Genomic DNA, 19,594 nt, shown 5'->3' with positions numbered 1-19,594 from the left:
GGATAATATGTCAACTACTTGGTACAAGAAGCACTTAGTAAATGTTAGTCTCTTTTTTTAAATTGTGAAGTTAGTCTTAATTATATGTGAATTCACATATAATTATGTGACTGCAAGTTAGAATCTTTATAATATTTATATATATAAAAGGCTAATATGCAAAGTGTCTCCATAGGAGTTCGATCACTCACTATGATGTGTGTTAACCACCAGGGGGTGGCATGGAACAAAGGAAGGCACCAGCCGGCGGCTGGCAGCCAGGGAAGGGAGACCCTGTCCGGCAACCGGAAGGCTCCAATTGGCCCTGATTGCTGGCCAGGCCTAGTGATCCTACCTGTACTCTAATTTTGTGCACTAGGTTTCTAGTTGTAACATAAAATAGGTAGGTTTTTTAATATAAAATTTCAGTCTTATACTAGACTAGAGACCTGGTGCACAAATTTGTGCACAGGTGGGATCCCTTTGCCTGGCTGTCTCGCCCAGTCCAGAGAGAGGGACAGTGGGAGGTTGGTCAACTTAGGGGAGAGACCATAGGAGTTTGGCTGTGGGAGTGCACTGACCACCAGGGGGCAGCTCCTGCATTGAGCATCTGCCCCCTGGTGGTCAGTGTGTGTCATAGCGACTGGTTGACCAGTCAACTGGTCGTAATGGTTGCTTAGGATTTTATATATATATATAAATTTTTTAGTTTCAGGCTGATCATAAAGGTGTTCTTGGACATGTTTGGGTAGGTGGACAGTGAAGGATTTTCTCACTTATATCTATGTTTCCATAACCCTTTTTCCAAAACCCTAGGGGCCATTGGTGCTTCACAATTCAGATTTTTTTTTTTTTTAATATATTGATATTTTACAGAGAGGAGGAAGGGAAAGAGATAGAGAGCTAGAAATGTTGATGACAGAGAAACATCGACCAGCTGCCTCTTGCACACCCCCTACTGGGGATGTGCCCGCAACCAATGTACATGCCCTTGACCGGAATCGAACCTGGGACCTTTCAGTCCGCAGACCGACGCTCTACCACTGAGCCAAACCGGTTTCGGCCACAATTCAGATTTTTGAGAGGGGATTTACAAAGGTAACATGCAACACAAACATCTCCAATGGTGTCTGGGCCAGCACTCCTTAGTCAGATACATTAATTCTATAGGAGAAGATATGAATAATCATAGTAAGTGGGACTAATGGAGACTGAATTGCTTTTATGACATTTCAGATCATATTTTGCTAAATGTGTAATGGAAAAGCTTGTGTTCAGAATTTTTTAGGTATGAGATTTTGGACCTACCTACATTATACAGACAATAGAAAAGTGAACCTTTTATATTTTTGGAAATACCTACTTAACCATGATTGCACTCTGACTCAGAAAAAGCTCTAGACCTGAAGCCAATGGAATAATTAAAGGTTTTCTAGCCAGATTTTTTTGTGTTTGGTGTTTTGTTTTGTTTTTTATTTGTTTCCTTTTTCCCTGTGGGTCTTTTGCAACTGTTCAAAATGTAGTAGAAATGATTTAAAATTTCTTTGAATATTCGTAGCACTTGAGACCTTATTTAATACTATCAACCAAGCTAAGAATTTCATTATAAATTTTTTTGTGTGAGAAGATTGAGATATGGGTTTGGCAACTCATTTACATTTACACAGTGGTTAAGTGGTAGTTGTGAATTTACAGTTGCTGATATACTGTAGATAAAAGGCATTTTATTTGTCCCTGTTTCCTAGCACTTTTTTTTAACCCTTCTTGATCCCTTCTGGTTTGCATAATAATTCTCATGTTCTCCTTCAAAGATTATTTGACATTTTAAAATGGGTAATTCCCTTCCAAATGTAAAATTTTATATTCTATAATATTGAAAATAATTTGCTAAAATTACAGTCTCAAAGATTCTAATCTTTATCTCAGCTTTCTTTGAGTAACTGATTTATATAAAGCCTGAGAACTTAAGAGTAACTGTCTAGACCCATGGTCAGCAAATTGCGGCTCTCGTGCCTCATGTGGCTCTTCGGCACCTTGAGTGTGGCTCTTCCACAAAATACCACGGCTTGGGTGAAGAAGTGGCGTTAGAAGTTTAAGTTTAAAAAAATTAGCTCTCAAAAGAAATCTCAATTGTTGTACTGTTGACTAAAAAGTTTGCTGACCGCTGGTCTAAACTGTATGCTGTCTTAGTGAACATTTGATGGTCAGCTTACCACAGCCTTTTATCTTTTTTCCCTTTCCTCTTAGTTATCCAAGTCTTTTATTTCCTTTAAAAAATTTAGCCAACAAAGCTTACTTCATTGGTTCAGCAAATTTATTCATTTTAGGGTAAGCCATTTGGGATTATTGGGAATTTCTGATGTTTACATCTTATGCCTTTCTTCCCTGCCATTCTTCATTATGATTTTAGTTTCTTCTTTACTTCAGGCGAAGGCATGCAATTCACAGTAGTGATTCCACTTCCTCTTCCTCTTCTGAAGATGAGCAGCACTTTGAGAGGCGCAGGAAAAGGAGTCGTAATAGAGCTATCAACAGGTAAATGTTACTTCAAGCCTTTTAAAACTACCACCTTTTTTTCTTAATGGTGAGAAAGCTGAATAATTTGGGAATAAGAATAGCTTGACTGATTAAAAAATTATACAACAGATTAATGTATAATAACAATGCAGCCATAGCTGGTTTGGCTCAGTGGATAGAGCATTGGCCTGTGGACTAAAGGGTCCTGTGTTCATTTCTGGTCAAGGGCACATAAGGCGATCAGGCCACGGGGGTGGGGGGAGTGCGGGGGTGGGGGCAATTATGGGTGACCAGGCAGGCAGGCAGGTGAGTAATTATGAGCCAGCTGTCCAGGATTGTGAAAGGGATGTCCAATTGCCAGTTTAGGTCCGATTCCAGGGACATCCTCTGAGGGGTCCCAGATTGGAGAGAGTTCAGACCTGGCAGAGGGCTCCCCCACCACAACCACTACCACCTGTGCACGAATTTCGTGCACCAGGCCTCTAGTTATAATGTGTATTGATACAATCTGAATTTTCAGTCATGAATTACCTTATGGTGATGCAACTTCTTAAAAATTGGTATTTTCATTTGATTGTATGTCTTTAATAATAAAGCTTCAGATATAACTATTTTCTAACAAATTCTCAACCTATATAGAAAATGAGGAAACTGAAATTCATAATCTTAAGATTGCTGTAGTTGAAATTTAATTTATTTTGAAATTTTTAAGAAAAATGCGTGTGCTGAAATCGGTTTGGCTCAATGGATAGAGTGTTGGCTTGAGGACTGAAGGGCCCCGGGTTCGATTCCGGTCAAGGGCATGTACCTTGGTTGCAGGCATATCCCCAGTAGGGGGTGTGCAAGAGGCAGCTGATCAATGACTCTCTCTCATCGATGTTTCTAACTCTATCTCCCTTCCTCTCTGTAAAAAATCAATAAAATATATTTTAAAAAAAAAAAAGAAGAAAAATGTGTATATTTTAACATGGCATTTGGGGGAGAAAGGTGAGTTGATGGTTTTGTTTATATTTTTTCACATCTTTTTAAAAAATAGGTGCCTGCCACTAAATTTTCGGAAAGATGAATTAAAAGGAATTTATAAAGATCGAATTAAAATTGGAGCAAGCCTTGCTGATGTTGATCCAATGCAATTAGATTCTTCAGTGAGTACTGTCCTAAAATATATGTTTCAACTGTAATAATTTTAGTTTTAAAGGTGTTTTTTTATCAGAAAGTTTAATTTTTACAGATTTTTCTTTTTTACCTTTAGACCACAACTAAGATATATTTTAATGTTAACTCAGTTGATTGTGTGTAGGTTGTGTATAGTTTAGGAATAGAGTGACATTTTAACATTTTAACTTTGACTCTAAATCAAAGAATGTCTATATTTCCCTTTCATCACCAGGTACGATTTGATAGTGTTGGTGGTCTGTCTAATCATATTGCAGCTCTAAAGGAGATGGTGGTATTCCCATTACTTTATCCGGAAGTCTTTGAAAAATTCAAAATTCAACCTCCAAGGTAATTTAATTATACATTTTATTTTAGCCAAAAATCTGCATTATTCAACTGTTGTCCAGAAAGATAATGCTTCTCTGTTGAAATATTTTAGGTCTACAATAATTTGTATGTTTTTCCTGCAAGGTCCTCAGTGCTTTGAATATTTTTACTTAATGTTTAGCATAAAAAATGATTTCAAAAAGATTCTCCATGGAGAAAAAAAGATTGTCCATGGTTTTTCAAACATTTAGTGAAATTCCTTCCATACATACTTTTTTCTCATTTTTAAATTTTAGTTTAAATTTGTATCATAGTAATATATGTACATAGTTTAAAAATTAAATTGTGCTGTAAGTCTTTAAAGAAAGGTAGTGCCCTAACCGGTTCGATTCTAGTTAAGGGCGTGTACCTTGTTTGTGGGCACATCCCCAGTAGGGGATGTGCAGGAGGCAGCTGATTGATGTTTTTCTCTCATCGATGTTTCTAACTCTCTCTCTCCCTCCCTTCCTCTATAAAAAATATCAATAAAAATGTATTTTTTTTTTTTTTTAAGAAAGGTAGTAGCCCACTTCTCTGTTCTCCATTTCACTTCCCATCTCCATGGAAAATTAATTTAAGTAAACTTTTAAAATTAGTAAGCTTTTATTCTTTTGCATTGTAAAAGTTGTATACTATAAAATAATCAGTTAAAACATTGGTGAAGCCGGCACCGGTTTGGCTCAGTGGATAGAGCGTCGGCCTGTGGACTGAAAGGTCCTGGGTTCGATTCCGGTGAAGGGCATGTACCTTGATTGCGGGCACATCCCCCATGGGGGTGTGCAAGAGGCAGCTGGTCGATGATTCTCTCTCATTGACGTTTCTAACTCTCTATCCCTCTCTCTTCTTCTCTGAAAAATCAATAAAATATATATATTTTTTAAAAAAAACATTGGTGAAATTCAGTTTTTGTCTTTAAATTTACTTTTCAGAAATATTACTCCATAAAAATTTTTAATCAGATATTAATATTAAGTAATAGCATTTCTTACAGGAAGTATTGGAACTATCTACTTAAAATATTTTAGTGAACTTGAAAAGGAAGAACAAAATCCCTGAAATTTTTCCTCTTATTTCACCTTTACAACATGTATTTATTCCCATAGAAATCAAATATATGATTGTGTAAACTTGTTTTCATATTTTCTCTTTGTATTTTAATAACTAATATTCCATTATGTGATTGTGTCACATTTTATCTGCTTTTGCTGTTGCTAACTATAGTTTTTTTCTAACTTTTCATAATCATAGTGTCAATATAATGTACATCTCATTGCTTCCTCTTTGTGTAAATCCTTGATTCCTTCTTGAAAATGTAGTCTCACGCCGAAACCGGTTTGGCTCAGTGGATAGAGCATTGGCCTGCGGACTGAAAGGTCCCAGGTTCAATTCCAGTCAAGGGCACGTACATTGGTTGCGGGCACATCCCCGGTACGGAGTGTGCAGGAGGTGGCTGGTCGATGTTTTTCTCTCATCGACGTTTCTGGCTCTGTATCCCTCTCCCTTTCTCTCTGTAAAAAATCAAGAAGGTATATTTTTAAATAAATAAAATATAGTCTCACAAATTAGATTGTTGGCTAAATAGATACATTTTTATTTTTTTAATATATTTTTATTGATTTCAGAGAGGATGGGGGAGAGAGAGAGAGATAGAAACATCAATGATGAGAGAGAGTCATTGATCTGCTGGCTCCTTAAAGCCCCTCATAGGGATCAAGCCCAAAACCCGGCATGTGCCCTGACCAGGCTGTGACCTCCTGGTTCATAGGTCAGTGCTTAACCACTGAGCCTCACCAGCTGGGCTCAATAGATATGTTTTTAAAATCTGTACCTACCTTGTTTTTTGTACGTTGAAATCACTTTTTTCCCCCCATTTGTTTGTTTAGTTGTTTTCTTACCAGCTACTTTGTTTTTTACATCTCTACTTGATTGCCCCTATCTTACTGTCTTTTATATTTTATTAATTTTTAGTAGATTTCATCTGTCACTTGTGACTTATCCCCTGTCATTCTTATTTTGTCATTTTTGCTTTTCTGGGATTTTCCTTTTAAGTGTTTCTTTTCAAGGGTAGTTATTTGATGATCCAAAACTGATTATTTCATATTAGTTTGATAGACTTTTAATTTATGACATATATTTCTATACTCTTTTAACATTTCTATTAATTCTGAGCCTGACTGGTGTGACTCGGTGATTGAGCATCAACCTATGAACCAGGAGGTCACAGTTCAATTACCTGTCAGGGCCACCTGTCCAGTTGCCAGTTCAATCCCCAGTAGGAGGCGTGTAGGAGGCAGCCGATCAATGATTCTCTCTCATCATTGATGTTACTCTCTCTCTCCTTCTCCCTTCTTCTCTCAAATCAATTAAAAAAATCTATATTTTTAAAAAAGAATTATGAGTAAAGTTCATTTTATCAGAATTCTATCCTAAGAGCAACAAATAACTAGAACTTTGTGGGGGCGAGGAGGGGGGTGCAAAAAACAGGTTACCCTATGGCAGTGGTGTCACAAAAGTTATTTTAAATTATTTACACTTAGTCCCTACCACCAAACCTCCGTTATTTAAGTTCTCTCTTATCTTCCTTTCCTATTTAGTCCCCACATACTTTTTAACAAAACTTTTAGTGTTATGTTACTGAGATGAAGCCAAAGATTTTAAGCTATGAAGTCTTTTTAAGTGTAACTTTATGTGTAACTTTAAGTGTAACTTTTTAAGTGTAACCTTTCCTTTATTTAGGAAAGGTTACACTTAAAAAGTCAATGAATGAATAAAAGAAAGTATGTTTTATACTTCATCTTAGCCAAAAGACCAAGACTTGATTAAAAGAAGATGTGTTTTAAATAAAGGTTTTTATTTAGTTTCGGTATTAATTTTTTAGTGTCAATATTAATTCCAAGGTTTTAAGTTGTGCTCTGTGAATTGAAATATTTCAATTGTCTCATTTACTTTTTTTAAAAAATACGTTTTTATTGATTTTAAATTTGAAGGGAGAGGGAGAGTGATAGAAACATCAATGATGAGAGAGAATAATTTATCGGCTGCCTCCTGCACTTCCCCTATTGGGGATCGATCCCACAACTGTGCATGTGCCCTTGACTGGAATTGAACCTGGGACCCTTCAGTCCACAGGCTGATGCTCCACCCATTGAGCCAAACTGGCTAGGGCTCATTTATTTTTTATTCACTAATTAGGTACACTCATGAAATTGGTTTGTAATTTTGTCTAAATAGTCTTATTTTTTTATGTACCGTATTTTTCGGACCATAAGACGCACTTTTTTCCCCCCAGAAGTGGGGGGGAAAAGTCCCTGCGTCTTATGGTCCAAATATAGCCTACACATATACTTTTAAAAAAAAGTTTTTTTACTTGCCCAGCTCTGTGTGGTCTCTGTGTGCTTGCCCAGCTCTAAAATGGTTCTAAATGCTGCTGTTTACTTTACAGGGTTGATTACATGTGTTTATGACTGTGATGTTGGGTTTTAATGCACATAAAATATTTTAGGACACTATTTGTTTCAGAATCTTTTTTTCTTCATTTCCCTTCTCTAAAAACTGGTGCGTCTTATGGTCTGGAGCGTCTTATGGTCCGAAAAATACGGTAGTAATAATAAAATAATACTTATTCTTTTACAGAGGTTGTTTGTTTTATGGCCCACCTGGAACCGGAAAAACTCTGGTTGCTAGAGCTCTTGCCAATGAGTGCAGTCAAGGGGATAAAAGAGTAGCATTCTTCATGAGAAAAGGTGCTGATTGTCTAAGTAAATGGGTAGGAGAGTCTGAAAGACAGCTACGATTGCTATTTGATCAGGTATGATATTAAAATTTACCTATATAGATTTTTCAGTCATTGTAGATGGAAGTATGTAAGGATTAGATAAATCTTGCATTTGATTACTTTTCATAAAGCAAAAATTCAGAAGACTTAATCCAAATATATAATCTTCCTAGATTATTTTTCTTTGTGTATTAAGATAACACTGACCTATAAGGAATAGTTTTATAGTAAGAAGAGAAAGGAATGATTGGATCTAAGTTCTTTGGAGTCCTAGAACCTAGAAAGAGAGCGCTAATTTCATACTTAGGGAGATAACAATAGTGAGCTATGTCTTCATAGAAGATTAGTTCATCCCTAGACTGGCTTTAATTGTATATGGCAGATTGTATTAACAACATATTGTGAGATAATACATTCTGATCTACTAAGGCATATTATTACAGATGCTTTTAAATCTCTTTAAATTGAGAATTTTTGTTTTAACTTTACTGAGGTATGTCTTTTTCAAACTAATGCATCGTGCTAATTATTTTCCCATCCAGATAGGAAGGGAGGTTATATCATTTTCTATTCTTTATCTTGTTTTGACAATTGGTCTTTTATAGATTTTTATATGTCCCAATAACTATAGCTATACGAAATCTAAATTATATAACCAGTAAAGTATGTATGAAATATTTCCAGTTGAAATGCAAATAAAATGAAGCCATGTGTTACAATTTAGTCTGAACCCTTAAAGCATAGTTCTTGAATTTACATTTAGATTTATTATAACTTATAAGTTTTGTAAGCAAGTTTTAATGAAATGGATTAAAATGGTCTATATAAAGTCTAATATTTGAAGTTTTTCATGATAACATGCAACCACTGAACCTGCTTTCTAGGCTTACCAGATGCGCCCATCCATTATTTTCTTTGATGAAATTGATGGTCTGGCTCCAGTACGATCAAGCAGGCAAGATCAAATTCACAGGTAAAAATTTGCTTGATGACACTTCTGCCTTTTTCCCTGTATTGGTATTATATGAGCAATATAATGGTTAAATGTTGCAGGACCCTTCAGTCTGCAGGCTTTTATCTATTCACTGAGCCAAACCAGCTAGGGCTACGAGCTCATTTTAAAAGAAGTTCTAAAGCCGAAACCGGTTTGGCTCAGTGGTGGAGCGTTGGTCTGCGGACTGAGGGGTCCCGGGTTCGATTCCGGTCAGGGGCATGTAAATTGGTTGCGGGCACATCCCCAGTGGGGGGTGTGCAGGAGGCAGCTGGTCGATGTTTCTCTCTCATCGATGTTTCTAGCTCTCTGTCCCTCTCTCTTCCTCTCTGTGAAAAATCAATAAAATATATTAAAAAAAAATTTTTTTTTTTAAAAATAAATAAAAAAAATAAAAGAAGTTCTAAAAAACTGAAAACGAACTGGGTCTTGAGGCAGTGGCACTAAGGAAAAGTATTCCCTTAAGTAAACAGTTTATCACAAGGGATATTCAATTTTCCCATCCTGAAAATGAGGAAATTGTGCTAGTATTAGAATATTAAACTAGTAGTCATGCTAGGATATATTTTATTTGGCTCAGGCAGTATCTTAAAAGAATCTGAATTGGTTGGCAATATTTAAAAGATATTTACAAATTTGAATATAAAATTTAAGAAAGAGAAAACTTATTTTTCAAATCTGGGTCAGCTTCTGCACTTCAAGTGGTTGGAGATAAAAAGTGGTTATGCTCTTATGACTGAACACTCAGCCACATTCCACATCACAACCCCACACTTACCATTGGTTTGTCTCACTCATCTCATTTGCTTTATGCCTTACTTTAGTGGACAGTGTGCATTTAAGTTTGTAACCAAGATTTAAAAAGATGACATTACAAATAGTATTTTTTCCTTATCACCATTAAAAAGTCTTAATTTTAAACAGATTCTTGGACTGGCAGTTCATATCCGTTAGCTCATTTAACTTTCACACCTGTCTTATCCACAATAGCTTTTCCAGTACTACTACCTTCAAAGCTCTGAGTTTTCCCAATTTGAACTTGGGCTTCTTCAGCATTTGACTTTTCTAACAAAAACATTGTGAAGCAGATAAGTAGACTGGCAAGCCTTTTCTATGTCTTTTCCAATGCTATCTGGGATCAATGTATTGACCACTTCCTTTCCAGTAATTTGTCTGCACCTCTCGGGTCATGATTTCCATTATCTTCTCCTGGATCCTGTAGACCTATTGATGCCAAGCATAAGGTCTTCCAACTTTGGTAGTTGTATTTTTTTAGTAAAACCAGCGTAAAATAGATGAAGCAAAAAACCATTGCTAATCTTGATATCAACATGAGCTTCAATTACAGTCTGTCATTTTTTGACCATGGAGCACATTTTGTCACAGGTAAGATACATGCCATGGAAATTAGGCAGTTTTTGCCCTGAATGTCCTCAGTAACTAGCTTGAGTTTTATTTTTATTTTTGTTAATCCTCTGCAGAGGATATTTTTCCATTGATTTTTAGAGAGAGTGGGAGAGGAAGAGACAGAAACATCAATGTGGGAGACACATGAATTGGTTGCCTTCTTTGACTTGATGCTATACAATTTCATTTGTTGCTCTGAGTAGTAAATGAAAATGTCAAGTACTATGGTAAAGAGTTCTCTGTATATATCCTACCAGTAATCATACATTGTTTTATATATGACTTTTTATATGTAGAATAAACTTAACAAGAAATTTGATGTACAAATAATTATATTGATACATTAGAAAATAAAATTTCAGCCTAAGAAAAAGTGGATATAAATATAAAGTAAGTTCAATTAAAATCTTTACTGTGAATTAAAAATATCATTATATAAATATCAATGATATAAATATATAAAAATATATATTTTTAATTTTTTATTTATTTGATTTTATTTTTAAGAAAAGCAAACAAGAATTTCTTGACCATAGCAAAAGGTCCCTTAGAGATTAGGGGAAATGTTGGGGGAAGGAGAAGGGAGAGGGAATGGCCAAACACGCCCCCTGAAGGGAGAAAGCACAATTTTTAAAAATTACATTTTTCTTGATTTTAGAGAGGGAGAGATAGAAGCGTCAATGATGAGAGAGAATCACTGACCAGCTGCCTCCTGCATGCTCCCTACTGGGGATTGAGCCTGCAACCCAGGGCATGTACCCTAACCTAGTTCATAGGTCAATGCTTAACCATTGAGTAATACCAGCCAGGCTGATATGTGATATTTTGCTGCCTACATTTTCTCCTAGGATTTTTATAGTTTCACAACTTATATTTAAATATTTTATCTAGTTTATTCTTGTGTGTGGTGTAAGTTGGTGGTCTAGTTTCATTTTTTGTATGTACCTGTCCAGTTATCCCAACACCATTTATTGAGGAGACTATCTTTACTCCATTTTATATTCTTGCCTCCTTTGTCAAATATTAATTGAGCATAATGGCTTGGGTCAATTTCTGGGTTCTCTGTTCTGTTTCATTGATCTATATGCCTGTTCTTGTGCAAGTATCAGACTGTTTTGATTATAGTGGCTTTGTAATATAGTTGATATCTGGTATTGTGATCCCTCCAACTTTGTTCTTCTTTCTCAAGATTGCTGCAGCTATCAGACTCCTTTTTGGTTCCATATAAATTTTTAGAGTATTTGTTCTAGATCTGAAATATGCCATTGGTATTTTAATAGGGACTGCACTGAATCTATAGATTGTTTTGAGTAGTATGGACATGTTAATTATGTTAATTCTACCAACCCATGAACACAGTATATTCTTCCATTTGTTTATATCTTCTTTTATCTCTTTTTTCAGTGTTCTATAGTTTTCTAAGTATAAGTCTTTTACCTCCTTGGTTATGTTTTAAATATATATATCATTATGATTTCATGATGAGTTTTGTTTTGTTTTGTTTTGTTTTTTGTAAAACTAAATCTTTATTGTTGAAAGTCTTTTTTTTTTTTAATCAATATTTATTGTTCATATTATTACAAAGGTTCCTCATTTCTTCCCCCCTCCACCAGGTTCCCACCCCACCCTCCGCCCCCTCCCCACTCCCCATTTTCCTCATCCTTAGGTGCACAGTTTATGTTCAGTCTCTTCCTCCCTCCCTTCCCCCCCCCCCCCAAACAGTCAGTCCAATCCCCTCCCATATCGCTGACTCTACTACAATGAACCGCTATTATTGTTCATCAGGTTTTTCAATCTCCTTTTTTTGTTTTTGTTTTTTAATTAATACACTTTTATACTTCTAAGAATAAATTTTAAAATCTAATAATTTTAAACCTTGTTTTTTTTCTGCCCTGGGAATTGAGAGCAAACTTGTTTACATGTAAACTTGCCCTTAGGCTATCAAAAGGTGTAGCCATTCAAGTGTAAATGGACACATTGTTTAAACATATCTGCTGGTTGGAATTGGATTACCTGTTCTGGGTGGGAAGGGCTTGTCATTCCCTTTCTCCATTAAAATTAAGGTGTTAGCTTTAAAACCTCTTTTTGGCTAGAAACCTTAAACTTTCAGAACTTTAAATTTTTTAGATAGTAAATCAGTTACTTAGCATTTTCTCAAATCAATAATACCTCCACATGTCAAGGATACATTTCACACAGAAGACATTTCCAAATAGATCAACCAACCTCATCCAGGCCCCACACAAGGCACTCACAGATCAACACCCCAGCGCTATACTAACTCAACACATCCAGATCTAAGCCTTCATCACTTGATTCAGCAGACCCTCAAGTTCCCCCAAAAGTTTCCAGCCATGTCTGAGAGGCAGCCTTGGGGCGGAGGCAGGCGAGGAGCGAGCTGTTCCTGGCCTGGCTGCTCCCGGCCTGGCCTCTGTTGCTCTGGTCCGTTCCACAACCAGCTGCTCCGGGTCTGGCCATTGCCGCTCCCGACCTGGCTGCTCCGTGCGTGGCTGCTGCTGCTCCGGGCCTGACTGCTCCCAACCCGGCTGCTCTGGGCCACTCCGGGCCCGGCCGCTCCCGACCTGGCTGCTCCAAGCATGGTTGCTGCTGCTCTGGGCCTGACTGCTCCCGACCCGGCTGCTCTGGGCCCTACTGCCCTGGGCCCGGCCACTCCGAGCCTGGCAGCTCCCAGCCTGGATGCTCCGGGCTTGGCTGCTGCTGTTCTGGGCCTGGCTGCTCCTGACCCGGCTGCTCTGGGCCCGGCTTCTCCGGGCCTGGCCGCTCCAGGCCTGGGAGTTCCTAGACTGGCCACCCTGGGCTTGGCTGCCTCCGCCTCAGGCCTGGCTGCCACTGCCCCAGATCTGGCTGCTCCAGGCCTGGCTGTTGCTGCTCTGGTTCTGGCTGCTGCTGCTCTGGGGCCTGGCTGTTGCTACTCCAGGTCTGGCTGCCACTGCCTTGTGCCTGGCCACTCTAGGCCTGGCCGCCGCCATTCCAACATTCTGTCCTTTTTTTTTTTTTTTTTTTTTTTTTTTTTAACGCATTTATGTTGCAATGTTGGCTGCTGAGTTGAGTTCTGACTTAGTCTTCAATTTTTCAAGATCTTCTTTGTATTCTTAAGTAATTTTACTATCTTTTGCTCTCACTTGATTTCTTCACATTGAAAACTTCTTCGGTTTCTTCCTCCTTGTCCTGGAAGCTCAGCAGGTTGGCCTGTGGCACCCCTTTGTTCTCCGCGGGCTCCTGCGCTGCTTCAGCCCGTTGCCGGGGTTGGCGCCGCCCAGGAAGCAGCTTCCGGCCTCGGCTCCGTGGCCCGCGCTCAGCGGTTGAAGGCCCAGGGGCACCCCCGCCTTGGGGCCCTGTCGCCCAGCTCCTTGCTGGCGCCTAGCTGGCCGGTGTCCGGCAGGGGCTCCTGCTCCTCGTCGCGTTCCTCCAGTCTGGAGCTTTTTTTCTCCTTCCTGCTAGGGGCGTCTAACATCAGAGTCAACAGATTCCTCTGCGCAATGTGCGCGACACTGGGGGCTCGGCCTTTCGCCACTCTCCCAGGACTCCACCTCACAGCCCCGTCTCCCTCTGCTTGAGCCTGGGTCCCCAGGGATTGGCCTAGAACTGGGGTTCAGAGCAGTCGGGACTGAGGCTCAGCACCGCCGGAAGTTTTGTTTCTTCTCACCAGGGCAATCCAGCATCAGAGTCAACATTCAGTCCTCTGCGCACAATGTGCGAGACTCCAGAGGCTCTGCTTTTCACCGCTCCCCTGGGATTCTGCCTCACAGCCCCGTCTCCCCCTGCCCGAGCCTAGGTACCCAGGGTCTGGACCATAACTGGGGCTCAACGCTGCCGGTTCTGGGGTTCAGCCCAGGCCAGGGCTTTTATTTCCTTCCTGCTAGGGAACGCCAGGCAGGCACCCAGCCTTCTCCTTTCCGGCTGCGTCCTCTCCGTGCATGCATGCGTGCGCGCAGCATGTCTCCGTACCTTAGGCTTTTTCAGCTCCTTTGATTTTCCTTCTGATTTTCTCTTTCCTTCTTGTAGAATTTTCAGTCAGTCAATTACCTGTAGCTCTGGGCAATGTCCACTCTACATTTTAGTTGTATTCCATTGAAATTGTTGTGTGCTGCTGCGGTTAGGTGTCTACCTGAGCAGCCATCTTGGATCCTCTCCCATGATTAGTTTTTTTTAAAGAAAAAAATAATTACTTGCTCTGGACACTAAAAGGGTCTAGAAGCAATCACAATCCAGTAGCAATTGTACCCCTAGCACACAGATTATGGGCTCTAAATACTAGCACTATTAGGAGAGATGATAGATTGCAGAGTTGAGGCAGGAAATAAGACAAGCCTGCACATCTCATCATGCCTGGAAGCAAGGAAACAATCGAAGACTATTAGGTTCATATCAGAATGAAATAGGAGTAAATTTTGAAGGAGTTTTCACCGGACAAAGATGAGACGATTTGAACATCAAAAATAATAATGACTGCAATAGATTGAAATGCATCAAGCACATTAAAAAGTCGTTATATAATGATCTTTCTTAAAAAGCCTAATTGGGTTTTCTGAGGTTGCTAAGACAGTGACTCATTACTCTGAAAATTGGATAAAGAAAATGAATCAGGCATTTCTTTTTCCTGTTCTATAACTATGATTCAGGCCATGAATCAGGATAATTTCATAATAGATCAATTAATCTTCTTTATAGGAAAATCACCGTTAATAAAAGCAAAGGAAATTACTGAGTTAATTTTTAGAAAAATCAGCATTTTGCAGCCCTTTATGAAAAAGTGAGTCTCTTCCTGTAGTTTTCATCTGGAGGTGACTCTGTCCCCCAGAGGACAAATGTCTGCAGATAGTTTTGACTTTCACACTTGTGGTATGGAGTGGGGAGGGGAGCCGGTGCTATCTAGTAGGTGAAGACCAGGAATGCAGTTGCATCCTAGAATGCACAGGACAGCTTCCCACCACAGAGAATTCTTTGACCCAAAATGACAGTTGTGCCAATATTGAGAAATACTGATCTAAGCAGTAAGTAATTACCAGTGGCTGCTAAACAGTAAAGTATAAAGGTTCATAGTGAAATTTATAATGAGTAGAGTAAGCTGACAATACCTCTCTTAAAAACTCAACCCACTGACCTTAAGTGAGAAACTAGTATTGTGTATACCCCTTGAGGTATACAGTTGGAAACACATGGTATATTCCTATGAAATGTGCTATTCCAAGTAAATGTGCTATTCCTGCATCTGTTAAGCTTCCAGATCTAACTACAAGTTTGTAGGATACATAAATGATAAAAGACAAGTTATGTTGACCCCATCAGGAAGCTATCAACCCAGTTCACAATGTGGGGAAAATATTCTTTAAGACAAATGACCCAGTTTCTTTAACAAATAAATGGCATGGAGGAAGGGGGAAAAAAGGGAGGGAATGTGATGGGAACTGGTATGGATTTGAGGGTTGTATGGCCAAGTGCAGAATATGGATCTTGATTGAATAAATTAATAAATCGTGGGTGATTTGGTACTAGTATTAGATCATATTAAGGAATTACTATTATTTACATTGATGTCATAGTATCATGGGAGTGTTTAAAGTCCTTATCTTAGAAATGCATACATGATATATTTATATTAAATTATCTGCCTTAGGTTTTGATTTTTAAAGCTATCAGGTAAAGATATAGAAAAGAAATATTGTTGGTTGAAACTAGGTGATAAAGATGTGGAAATTATTTTACTTCTCTCCACAATAAAATATTTAAAGTAATTAAAATTCTATGCTCTATTTATATTCTATTTTATGCTTTATATGTATTCTATTTTATTTTGAGGTTCTTTGATAATCTATATGCAATGGAACATTTTACAATTTTAGATACTGTTTATCTGTGTGGTACTTACTAGTATTTTTTTATGTTTTGTTTGCGAATTTGAAAAATGATGTTTTATGAAATGGCTTTCAGGATCCATTCTAAAAACCATCTATGTTTTCTATTTATTTTAATCTGTACATGTTTTTTAGTATACTGTTTTACAGATATTTTAAAAATCTATTGAAAATAGTGGGATACTTTTTTTTTAAGTATTTTCTTTTATTATTATTTTTTAAATTTTATTGATTTGTTTATAGAGAGGAAGAGAGAGGGATAGAGAGCTAGAAACATCTATGAGAGAGAAACATTGATCAGCTGCCTCTTGCACACACCCCACTGGGGATGTGCCCGCAACCATAGTACATGCCCTTGACTGGAATTGAACCTGGGACCTTTCAGTCCGCAGGCTGACACTCTATCCGCTGAGCCAAACCGGTTTCGGCTGGCATAATCTTAAAAAAATTCATTCATGCTTAATGCATTAACCTCTTACCAAAAGAAGTGATATATTCCACATCCAATCGATTAATCTCTTCTCTCTTATTTTTAAATTTAGTTCAATTGTTTCCACCCTGCTAGCTCTTATGGATGGATTGGACAGCAGAGGAGAAATTGTGGTCATTGGTGCTACCAACAGATTGGATTCTATTGATCCTGCTTTACGAAGGCCTGGTCGCTTTGACAGAGAATTTCTTTTCAGCTTACCTGATAAAGATGTAAGAATTTAAGTAACATCACTCAAATTTTGACAAAATATGTCACCCTTATCATGAACAAGTCTTGGTACAATGAAAATTTGAAGGTTGAGTTTTGTATGTTTTGAAGCAAAGTTCTATGATTAACATCCAATAATGTATGTATTTTTTAGGGAATATTACTCTTTTTAAAGAAAATAAGTCAAAAAAATTTTTTTTTAAACAATGCTTCCTTTAAAAATACTCTTAAAATTCTTTGTCTCTCTTTTTTTAAAATATATTTTATTGATTTTTTACAGAGAGGAAGAGAGAGGGATAGAGAGTTAGAAACATCGATGAGAGAGAATCATCGATCAGCTACCTCTTGCAAACCCAACACTGGGGGATATGCCCGCAACCAAGGTACATGCCCTTGACCGGAATCGAACCTGGGACCTTTCAGTCCGCAAGTCGATGCTCTACCACTTAGCCAAACCGGTTTTGGCTTAAAATTCTTTCAATTTGAACACAGCCTTTGAATTTAATCATACAACTTTGCTTTGCTTCAGAACATATGGCCAAATAGACAGTCAACCCTTAGCCAATGTATTAGCCTTGGCTTTTTCATGGGTACCTCCATGTTATTTTAAAACCACTTAATCTTGCCCTAATAGATTTGACTCAGTGGATGGAGCATTGACCTGTGGACTGAAAGGTCCTGGTTCGATTCCGGTCAAAGGCATGTATGTACCTTGGTTGCGGGCACATCACCAGTGGGATGTGTGCAGGAGGCAACTGATCGATGTTTCTCTCTCATCGATGTTTCTGGCTCTCTATACCTCTCCCTTCCTCTCTGTAAAAAATCAATAAAATATATATAAAAAACAATAACACTTAATCTTTTGAAAACCAAGCAGAAAATATGGCAGAGCTGTCAGCACTCTTATATGTGTGTGTGTGTGTGTGTGTGTGTGTGTGTGTGTGTATGTGTATATATATATATGTATATAGATCTCTCTCCTGGGGATCTAGCCTGCAACCGGGCATGTGCTCTGACCAGGAATCAAACCATGACCTCCTGGTTCCTAGGTCAATGCTCAACCACTGAGCCATGTTGGCTGGGCTAATAGTTCTTAATATGTACCAGAATGAACAATAGTTCATTAGTTACTTTCTCTCATACACTTTTATATGAATGGAACTTGAGTGCTATAAATGTATATGTATTTAATATAAAGTTCTTAAACTTGCAAATACTATTTCCTTTTTTTTTTTTTTTTTACTATTTCATATTTTTGGTTAGGTTTTAGATGCCTGGTATACAAAATTTGTGCATGGGGGGAGGGTCCCTCAGCCGGGCCTGCACCCTCTCCAATCCGGGACCCTTCGGGGGATGTCCGACTGCAATAAGACACTCCCTTGGCAATCCAGGATCTTTGGCTCCTAACTGCTCACCTGCCTGCCTGCCTAATTGCCTCTAACCACTCTGTCTACCTGCCTGATCGCCCCTAACCCCTCAGCCTGCCTAATTCATCACCCCTAACTGCTTCTGCCTCGGTCCCTTTTGAGGATATTTAGTCTATTTGGTCTAGAAGGATATTTAGTCTATTTGGTCTAATTAGCATATACTCTTTTATTAGTATAGAGTTTTAGATAATTAAAAATATTTTAAATTGAAATCATTCTAATCTGAATATAACTTACTTTATTATAGATGTTAAAAAATTGTTTTTATTTGTAGGCTCGAAAAGAAATTCTAAAGATACACACCAGGGATTGGAATCCTAAACCACTGGACATATTTCTAGAAGAACTAGCGGAAAACTGTGTTGGTAAGCATTGCTTTTAAGCATTAAAAGAAATACATGCATTTTAAAGAAATATAGTCTTACAATGTTAAAGAAATATAAACTTATATTTGTTTCTCATCTCTTCTGTTCCCTTCCTACAAAGTTCAGAATATGAAATAGAGATATTTGACAAATTAGCTGTTGGGGATTTTGAGAGCAAAGTAGATAATAGGTGTCTTTTGCTGTTTACAGTTTTCTAGTCATCCTGTTGAGCATTGTACATATATTTCAGGTGATTCTCACATCAGTCCTATAAAATAGGTAACATCCCCATTTTACAAATGTAGAAATGGCTGACAGAACATACATGATTCTCCAAAGAGCACACATCTAGAAAATGACAAACTGGAATTTGAAACTTGTCTGTGATCTTAAAACGGTTGCTATTGACCTCTGTGCTATATTAGTACTTGCCTATTTCACTCACAAAAGTTGATTTGTTGATGGTTAGCACCACCATATTAGCCTTCTTACTCCTAAATATTTTGCTACTGTGTTATTAGGTTGATTTTTCATTTTAACCATCATCATGCTAATAGGATAGTAGTTTACTATTCCTTTTTTCCCCCTCCTTTTTTTTTGCCTTGGGTAGGATACTGTGGTGCAGATATTAAGTCAATATGCTCTGAGGCTGCTTTATGTGCTCTGCGTCGACGCTACCCACAGATCTATAACACTAGTGAGAAACTGCAGTTGGACCTCTCTTCAATTACTATCTCAGCTAAAGATTTTGAGGTAGCTATGCAAAAGATGATACCAGCCTCCCAAAGAGCAGTGACATCACCTGGGCAGGCACTGTCCACCATTGTGAAACCTCTCCTGCAAAGTACTGTTCACAGGATCTTAGAAGCCCTTCAGAGAGTATTTCCACATGCGGAAATCAGAACAAATAAAGCACTGGACTCCGGTATGAAATTTGATTGGTTATTTAAAGTTCATTTTCATAATCATAAAGCTATATGTTTTATACATCTCAGAAATGTTTCTTTATACACAACATCTTAAAAGAAACTTG

At 38.0% G+C, this 19,594-nt stretch overlaps 1 protein-coding gene across 8 annotated transcripts in view; it reads left to right on the top strand.

The window, feature by feature from the left end:
* ATAD2 (ATPase family AAA domain containing 2) overlaps window positions 1–19,594 on the top strand; it is a 59,652-nt gene that overhangs the window by 24,468 nt on the left and 15,590 nt on the right. For 7 of the 8 annotated variants that reach the window (XR_004987792.2, XM_045581503.1, XM_036437195.2 and 4 more), the window contains exons 9-16: window positions 2,407–2,514; window positions 3,533–3,641; window positions 3,887–4,002; window positions 7,654–7,828; window positions 8,680–8,768; window positions 16,612–16,771; window positions 18,471–18,561; window positions 19,172–19,486. Coding sequence is in view for 7 of the 8 variants with exons in the window: in XM_045581503.1 (XP_045437459.1) it covers window positions 2,407–2,514; window positions 3,533–3,641; window positions 3,887–4,002; window positions 7,654–7,828; window positions 8,680–8,768; window positions 16,612–16,771; window positions 18,471–18,561; window positions 19,172–19,486 (1,163 nt within the window). In the remaining variant the exon portion in view is untranslated. The remainder of the gene's footprint in view (window positions 1–2,406; window positions 2,515–3,532; window positions 3,642–3,886; window positions 4,003–7,653; window positions 7,829–8,679; window positions 8,769–16,611; window positions 16,772–18,470; window positions 18,562–19,171; window positions 19,487–19,594) is intronic. The other variant, XM_045581504.1, reaches the window with a different exon arrangement.

The sequence above is a fragment of the Pipistrellus kuhlii genome, unplaced genomic scaffold (genome assembly GCF_014108245.1).
Source record: "Pipistrellus kuhlii isolate mPipKuh1 unplaced genomic scaffold, mPipKuh1.p scaffold_m20_p_14, whole genome shotgun sequence".
Taxonomy (NCBI): Eukaryota; Metazoa; Chordata; class Mammalia; order Chiroptera; family Vespertilionidae; genus Pipistrellus; species Pipistrellus kuhlii.
The sequence above is the reverse complement of the archived record's forward strand: the minus strand, read 5'-3'. Positions and strand labels throughout refer to the sequence as shown.